Source organism: Convolutriloba macropyga, chromosome 8, assembly GCF_964194025.1.
Source record: "Convolutriloba macropyga chromosome 8, txConMacr16.3, whole genome shotgun sequence".
Classification (NCBI taxonomy): Eukaryota; Metazoa; Xenacoelomorpha; order Acoela; family Convolutidae; genus Convolutriloba; species Convolutriloba macropyga.
This window is the reverse complement of record NC_134475.1, coordinates 40,630,866-40,640,353: the sequence shown is the minus strand read 5'-3', so window position 1 is coordinate 40,640,353 and position 9,488 is coordinate 40,630,866. Positions and strand designations below refer to the sequence as shown.

The window sequence follows — 9,488 nt, the reverse complement described above, 5'->3', positions numbered from 1 at the left end:
ACATTGTAAAAGACAGAACAATTTTGTATACAGAAATTTTAAAAACCTACCAAAGATTGAATCAAACCTGAAATACAGATCTATCGAACATCGTCTAGTAAAACTTAAAAATAATTTTAATGGGGAATAAATTTCAATGAAATTGATAATGATAGGAAAAAATTTGTCATAATTCTTTGAATAAAATTCTTATAGATAACTACCAACTAATGGATGAAATATACTAGATAAAATGGATAATAGCCTGGGAATGACTATAGACCCCCGGAAAAATTAACGAAGGACTGTAAGTGAGTTATGGTTTATTGTTAACTCTTGGGTAAATCAAAGCATCCATTATTTAGGACATAGAAAAACGTGCTTAAGTTGCCAAAAAATGTGTTCCAAGGGGTCAACACATGCCCAATTTTTATTCGCAATATTATTCTGATTTTGCGCTTTAAAATTAAGTAAGAATATTATTAAAATAAAACTTTGTTTTTGAGTAGACCTTATAATTTTCCTTTGTACAATTGTTTTGATGCCTCATTACTGCATTGTTATTTCTAGGGCGGCCTTCTACAAGCCTTCTGTTGCTTTCTGGAAGGTCCTTTCTTGCGAGTATTTCAAATTGTATATAACTTGTCGTGAGTTGAGTGTTCTCCAGATAAAAATAAAAAATAAATAAAACATAGCTAGCAGATTGCCAGCAAATAGCCGCATCAGCTTCTTAGATCTGCAGTCTCATTGAAAAAAAAATATTAAAAAAAGACGGACCAAAAAAATTCGTCATTTCTTTGAAGGCTTATATGTAATATTTTGATCAATAATCTGTAAAGGTTTTTGCTGCCTCTAATAGCTGCTCTCAGATGCCCTTCAACTAGAGCGACACACACCCATCTGACCTTATTTCTTTGAATTAAAGTAAAGTCAATTAAAAGTCAATTTCAACGTGAGGAAACCATTTCTGAGAGTGAGGTACGTCAAGTGTGACCAAAAATTCAAACACGCGAATGAACAAAAAACTCGCTCCACTAAGAGCGAAGAATGACGTCACGCACGCACTTCAGTTTAAACTGCAAGAACGAATAAACAGAAAGCAGATTTGAAGTGGTTGTGAAGTCATATGGTGAAGTCATATGGAACAAAAATCTTGACGACGAAATAAAAAAACAAAGCAGGACAAGTCCTGACGTACAATTCAAAGAATTTTCATTGACTAAACAAAACACTAGATCTAGAACGGACTGTGAGTGAATTGGGAAAACCAATTATAAAAAAATCAGATAAGAAAACGGAAAATCAATGTCAAAATGCCGCATGTAAACAAAAAAACCACTAGCGAGAAAGCGAATTTTCTTTCAAACACCGGTTTCTCACTCTACTCTAAAATTAGAGCAGAAAATTTCACGCCGCAAAATCACTCGCTTTTTCGCTCCATTTCCTGTTTCGGCGTGACCAAAATCAATGCTCCAATTTGACTTCAAAAATCATGAAAATGTGTGAATAGAACTTAAAAACATAGCCGGAAGAATTCCGGAAACGACTCGAAGGAGAAATCTCACCATCATTATGACTAAACAACTAGAACAACTATTGTGAAGCCTAAACCTCCACAAATGCCATAAAAAAAATCAGGATGAATAGAAACAGCATTCAAAAACAAATTGAACGAAAAAAAACTAGAAAAACTTAATTTTTTAATAGTACAAGGAAACATAAAGCCGAACAAAGTTCCTTTTTAATTAGAGCAATGAAAAGCTCGCAAAAAATGGGCAAGTCATAATAGGCTGGGAACCTTGTCTAAAATAAAAAAAAAACTGCAAATTAAGAAAAATTTCCGTTATTTTTCCTTAGAAAAAATGTTTTATACCAACAAAACCTTAATCAATGTATTTGAAAATTCCTTACTCAACAAGCTTCTATTCAAATCCCACTTAAAGCAGTAAAACAAAAAAAACAGGCAAAAAATTATTAAATTTCGTCTAAAAATCAGCAAAACTGATCAAAAACCTCCAATATAGCATTAAACTCAAATTAATTACTTGAAACCTTCAATTCCTATCAAAACAAGCGAATACAATTTCATAATCAAACCTCATGAGCATCAAAAATGGCAACAAACTGCTTTTTAAAAGCCGCACGTGAACAAAAAAAATTTGCTTGCTTAGAGAAAACTTTTTCACACATCAATTTCTCGCTCTCTCGGTAAAACAGCGGTATGAACAAAAACCACTCTCGTTTCGCTCCGCTCTTCACTTCTGTTCAACGCCAAAATCACTCCAAATTTTTTCACGCGTTTCATTTACCGCTTCAAAAATCACTCCAATAAATTTGATTTAAGAAAAAGGATTTCTCCAGTTCTCTTCTTTGAGTCGTAAGACAGCGCCCAATACAATTCAAATTCATTGAATTGTAAAAACAAGAGAAGGCCAATAATAGCCCCAGCTATCGCTGTTCGGCTATTAATAACTAAATACATAAATACATAAATAAATAAACAAATAAATAAATAAATAAATAAATAAATAAATAAGGGCCTCTAGTGAAAATTAGTGCACACTAGGCGTTACCTGTTTATCCCGCTCATTCTATTTCCTGCCCAGTCATGGAAAAATGTGTGAAGACGTCTTATAAAAGACAACACAATCCAATTCTTGGATTAAAAAATAGACCCGCTATAATAGCAGACTTAGAAGATGAGGGGGCTATTAATGATGAACTTGATAAACTTTCTAGAAGACAACCATTGCAGCGGTAACGTCAATTTCGTACACCCGAACGCTTTCGTATCATTCCTGAGCTTATAAAAGTTATAGGCCACCTGCCTTCTACGGCTATAATCACGAAAATCTTATTTATTAAAGGCAAGAAATCAGCCCAACCAGTCTGTTGCTACGTCTTCAGTACTACAAATGTGCGTATCAAAAACCTAAAATCTCTATTTCCAAAATTGAAAACTAGGTTACGATAAAGATTTAATTGTAATCAATTTCACAATATCACCAAAACAATTGACAGCAATAAAGAATCCCTGAGGTCTATGTTGAAAATACAATGAAACAAGCAGTGCCAAAATTCTGAGTGGCAAAGATATCCAGCAGAGCTCATGAAAGCGACGTATTTCTTTCTAATGATCATCTTACAGCAAGCATACATACAGCCTCACTGACAAGATCTTTTTGGGTGCCAGGACTTTTTATGCTCTCTGTTAGGAAACAATCAGATTGGGGATGTAAAACAAAAAAAAGATCCGTTAAAGTATTGCAACGCTTAACATGTCGCTGAAGCGGAAAGCATTCATAACACAAGTTAGACAAAATGAAGCTATATAGGTATGAAAGAAGGTTAGATCCCTGAGTAAAAGAAAGCCTGAAGTAAAAATACGTACAATAGAAATAATCCTGTCTACACAAATCTAGCTCTCAAAACGCGCCTCAAAATTTTCCCGCTGGCAGTTTTGGGGATCAAGTCGATGAATCGAATGCCTCCTGCCAGTTGTTTGTAGGGAGCGACTCTGCTGGCCACAAATGAGGAGAGTTGGGTGTCAGTGACAGTGGCATGGGGGGTGCCCGGTCTCAAGACGACAGCTGCCGAGGGTGCTTCTCCCAGAGACGAATGGGGTAACCCAAACACACAGCAGTCCTGTACTGAGGGGTGTGTCAACAGAATGCCCTCTAGCTCCGCCGGTGCCACTTGGAATCCCTTCGTTTTAATCAACTCCTTCAATCTGTCCGTTATCATGATCTGATTTCGCCCGTTTACTTTTGCAATGTCGCCTGAAAATCGACTCCATTTCAGACAGCTCGGTATTTGTTTTTATCAATTTGCAAAACTGAATCTAATAAAACGTCATCTATCGCAAATTTTGCCAGGATAATTTGCCCAATTACGTTTTACCCAATGCCATTATACCCAACCTGTCATTTTATCCAATGCCAACTTTGTTAAAAATACCAAAACAACTATTAGCGTAAAATCATCGTTGGACTTGATATGAAACTATCACAATGGAACATGGGATTATATTGTCCACTAAAGTATGTCAAATATCCTTGCAATAGTGACTGCTAATTTGTAATCAGATTATTGAACGAAAAGCTAAAATGGCATTGTGTAAAATGGAATTGAGTATTTTGTCAAGTAACCATAGCAAACTTCTACGATCTGATTGAAACTGCGTAGAAATGCGGTCTCTGTCAGAGTATAGTAATACGAGGCTTTCCATTTTGAAAATCAACCCAAAAGGAGGGTTTGGCAAACACCTGTCATGAGCCATCCGTCTTTATCAATTGTGTTCCTGGTGGCCTCTTCGTTGTTGAAGTAACCTTTCATCACTTGTGGACCCCTCACACAAAGCTCACCTTCCTCGCCCACGGGTACAACTTCTCTGCTATTCAGATCCACGATTTTTATCTAAAATCGAATTAAAAACTCGCAAAGAACACCAGTTGAACACTCGGATTGAAACTCCCAAGTGCGAATGACAGAAGTAGTTTGGAAGACAAAAAATCAACCATAGAGATTAGACTTAATCATGCGAAAAAGACTGCTTTTGGACAAATTAAGCTATCAATATCGGCGAACTGTGTCGGCTTTAAATTGTAGCCCCATTCATTAAATCTGGCGACTGTAGAGTTTAACTTTAGGCCATGGTAGAGCAAGAGTGAGAGAATGCTTGATAATGAATCGCGATTGTTACAAAATAATTCTCAAACAAGGAACGCCAGTTAAGCCAGGAAATGATTACAGGTGGACTTATAGAGACAAAAAAAAGTTTGAAGAGACAAAAAAGAGGAAGGCCTTATAACTTGGTTTGATATCCCCAGTGAGATGAAGGCCTCCATTAAAATCTGATCCAAATCTACTTTTCCACAATTGGAAGGAATCACATGAATTTAATTATATCACACGGAAAGATAGTATAATCAGGCAATTTTAAAAGCCACAGTAATTTATTTATTGTGTCCCAAGGGACGGCAATCCATTCGACAATCTAATGCTTTATCCTACCAGGGTAAAACGTGTTCTTCACGAGCTCGCATTTTAAATATCCCTGAATAAGTGAATACATTGGATCAGAAATAAACATACCAGGAAGACTGCTAGAAAATAACCGCCATTGATTACCATAACCCCGATTGTGATTGAAAAAACAGAAAAATGGACAACAATGATTGTTGTACAAAAAATTTTTTAAAAAGTTTTATCTCGTTTAGTAGTTAGACATACTCCTGAAGCATAAAGGGAGGATACAGGGTCTAGTAAAAAGAAATACGATCTGCACGAGAAGCAGCAAACTTGGAAAAAAGTTGTAGCGAGCATCTAAAACTTGATTTAAAGGCTTATCGCGTTTATATTTTTGTTTTTTGTTTTTCTGTATTAACTTTATTCATTTTAGATTGCTCTGCTGAACAATTGCTGTTTAAAAGCACTTTGAGCAGAATGACAGAAGAATTAAACTAGCCTGAAGAAGGCATAACAAATTCTAGCAAAATGTCGAAAGAGCGGCAAAATGAGGCAAATCAAAACAAATTTTAATTAGACGAAGTAAAAAACATAGCAGGACAAGTCCTGAAATACGATCCAAAGAATTGAATCAAGAATTTAGAGATACTGTATCTGACCAGTAGATCAATTGGACAATGCCAGCCAAAAAGATCAGAGTCTCAGAAGTTCAGAGAAACTAAAATAAACAAACAAAACATAAACATAGCTGGCAGATCGCCAGAAATTAGCCGCAATAGCTTGTTAGTGAAACTAGTACAAAGAAGTAATAAAGACTTCACGCACACAAGCTGTGAACTAGGGTAAAGCGGAACAATATTTTATTAGACGAAGTTTAACATAGCAGTACAGGTCCTGAATTACAATCCAACGAATTGAATTAACTAATGACCTGAAACAGAACAATTACATAGCAGCATCCAATTAGGACAGTCGACAAAGCTCATGACCCACCCTGTTTACGAAACAATCAACAAAACAATAAAAGAATTTTTAGAAAATCTAAGAATCACAATAGTAAAAACTTTTTTGAAAAAATCTCTATGCAACCTTAAAATGAGTACACGAAATACGACAACCGTGGAAATAAGTGACAGCAAATGTAAAAAAGAAGCAAAGACTACAGAAATAGGCAAAACGAAAATATCTTTGCAAGACAGTGTCGTCGACGCAAGAGTACCGCATAACACGCTGTCCATATCCTTAAACGTTAGCAGCTAACTTCTACTACACTAGAGGGCCCATAAGAATTGTTACTTTGCAGACTATGCGATAAGACCACAAGAAAAACTAGCACAAGAAAAGATATGCAAAACTACAAAATCAACTTAAAAAATTTGGAAACAATTATGAAGACGACCACTCTGAACCCATCGACTAACTATAATCCTACCAACCGTCTAAACCTGTCAATAATGAGACTAATGCAACGAATAAGATTATTGTAATTAATGATACTCTGAGATAAGACAACAAAGTGAACAATCAAAATTCGCAAAACTGAAACATTCGATGATATTTCTGGAAAATAATTAGTGTGAAGTTCATAGAGAGCACTAGCTTTCTACCGAAAGCTAATGCTCTCAAGTGATAAGACAACAGAGTACAACAAATACTTGCAAAACTCAGAAACTAAACTTGAGAACGAACAGTGTCAAAGTCATGAAAACCTCTAGATATGAATTCGGACCATTAATTATGTTCATCCAAGCCTGTTTAGCAACCAATGTGATCTGTAATAAATGATTTTAAGTGATAAGACAACAGAAATGAAAAGGGGCAAAAATCAAATACTCACTTATACTTAATGACAACAATTAGCGTGAAAGTATTAAAAAGCATTAGCTGCGCGTTGATGAATTCAAACAATTGTAAATATGGGCACTTTCAACACATATGCATTAATGTAATAACACTCAGCGACGAAACAATGAAAACAGAAATCAAACTGCAAAAAAATGCTTTCAAAAACCGACAACTTATTGAAATACCAGTTGCTCACTCCAATTCAAAGGTAATTTGAAAAACTATACTACAAACCTGCTCATTTTTTAACTCTCCCTTAACTATTGAGCGTGATTAAAAAAACCACTCTAATTTGACTTCTCAAGCATGAACAGATTCTGAACAAACTGAACCAAAAACAGGGCCGCTATAATAGCCGGTTGAGTGCGGCCATTAATGGCGATATACAAATGTTAGTTAGCACAATTTCAATAAATCGAACTCGCCTTTTACTCAATAGTTCAGATTGCGGGTTCTACCAGCAGATAGAAAAAATATCGGCGATTGCAATGGTTTGACTATTTAGCAGATAAATGACAAAGAACGCTATTTGTAGGAAAAAAGGCCAAATTAAACAAGAAAAACTGTCAAAATCAGTCAATTGTTGCTTTTTCGCTTTTTTATTAAGTTAGTGTTAACTAAACTAACAACACGAGATTCGAACTGTACCAAAAACCATCGAAGCCATATATGCTTGCAATCAGTACATTAGATTTATTATCAATGCTACTGCTGTTAACATAGCTGGCAGACTGCCAGCAAATATCGCCAATAGCTTCATAAATCTGCAGTCACAAAAAGATAGTAAAAAATAGACCAAATAATTTCTGTTCATTGAATACAGAGATGATACTGTGATTAAGAATCTGTTCAACTTATTGCTGCTTCTATTAGCTGCTCTGAAACAACCTTCTATTAGAGTGACAAAACTCACCTGACCTTACATCCTTGAATTAACGAAAACAAAACTTCATTTGAGGGGAGAACTCATTTTTGAGAGCGAAGTAAGTCAAGCGTGACCGAAAACCAATCACGCGCGTGAACAAAAAATCGCTCAGCTAAAAGTGAAAAATGACGTCACGCGCACAATTAACTTTATTGCATAAAATGAACAAAAAGTAGACTTGAAGAGGTTGTGACGTCATATGGTCCTAACAAAACTCTTGGCGACGAAGTACAAAACCAAGAGGCCAATAATAGCTACAGCAATTGCTCTGCGGCTATTTAAAACAAATCCGAAAAAAACCTGAATTTCGTGAGTGGCGCTTTAACTCTCAATGTTAAATTCCTTAAATCAAATTAATGCGCAAACTCCTAAAGGATTGAGAACGTTTTAAAAACATTTGAAGTGGATCGTGACGTCACGATGCTGCTAAACTCAACCTCAAAAAGAGCAGTTTAGCTTAATATTAATATCAATTTGCAGTCAATCGATTGAACGGTTCCATCTATATGTACGAGAGCATAGTAATGAACATGAGCACCATCAATAACTCGAAAGATTGTTTCAATTTAAAAAAGAATTTTATTTTGCATTCATAAGCTATTATTAAATTTAATTCAATGAGACTATGTAAAATTACCGAAAGAAAACTGATTTGTAAAAGAAAACTCGAGTTAAAATTGAACAAAGCCCACTCTAAAAAAATTCGTCAAAAACGTGAGTAGATGTCTGAAAAACAAAATATTAAAAACAAACTTACTAAGGTCAGACGAGTTGCTCTCTAACGGCGGGCGGGCCATCTAATTCAGTGGGAGTGTAGCCTATATAAATTTTGTATAATTGCCAAAATTTCCGACCATGGAGGGGTTCAAACCAGTGCTCTCCGGGATTAATGACTGAGATATTATTAACTAATATATATACGGGCTGGGTTCTCTTAAAATTTCTGAATGAAAGCAAACTCGAGACGTCACTCAAAAAACTTAATCGAAAGAACGTTCTAGAACAAAACGGTCAAGCGCACGATTACAAATAACCACTCATTAACAATTTTTGCCTCCTATTTCGTTCAAGAGCAATTTAAAACAAAAAATTTTAATAAAAACCAAGAAAAAACCAAAAACTGGGAAAGTAGAAAAGTAAATTTAAGTAAATACTCCTGAAAAATTAGGCCAACTCTCAATTCAGGAGTCTCCATAGCAAATTCATACAAAAGATCTGTACAATAAATATAGTGAGAGGAACTGGAAAAAAAGAATTTTTAAATAATACAATATTCACCTCAAAACGTCCAAAACGGCAAAATTACCAAAAACAGATCACAATTACATCTATATGTCTTATGAAAGCTGAAAAGGGTGAAAAGAGGCACCAAAACGCACAATTATTTGAGAAAACGAACAAAAGAAACATAGCTGGCAGATTGTCAGAAAATAGTCGCAATAGCTTCGTATATCTGCAGTCTCAAAAAAAAACAGTAAAAAAAACGGACCGAAGAAATTCGTCTTTTCATTGAAGGCTGATATGTTATATTTTGATTGAAAATCTGAAGTTTTTGCTGCCTCTACTAGCTGATCACAAATAACCTTCATTTAGAGTGACACATACCCATTTGACCTTATCTCTTTGAATTAAAGTAAATAAAAGTCATTTTTGAGAGTGAGGTAAGTCAAATGTGACCAAAAATTTAATCACTTGCATGAACAAAAAAACTCGCTCCACTAAGAGCGAAAAATGACGTCACACATGCAATTCAGTTTAAATTGCATGAACG

The 9,488-nt window shown here is 35.2% G+C and overlaps 1 protein-coding gene across 1 annotated transcript in view; it reads right to left on the bottom strand.

Annotated features, from left to right (window-relative positions):
- Positions 1–2,944: 2,944 nt before the first annotated feature.
- Positions 2,945–9,488, bottom strand: part of LOC142344728 (putative 4-coumarate--CoA ligase 1) — a 36,980-nt gene continuing 30,436 nt past the window's right edge. The window contains exons 6-7 of the mRNA XM_075396606.1: positions 4,245–4,395; positions 2,945–3,758 (exon numbers count right to left, since the gene is read on the bottom strand). Coding sequence (XP_075252721.1) covers positions 3,388–3,758; positions 4,245–4,395 — 522 coding nt within the window. The 3' untranslated portion in view covers positions 2,945–3,387. The remainder of the gene's footprint in view (positions 3,759–4,244; positions 4,396–9,488) is intronic.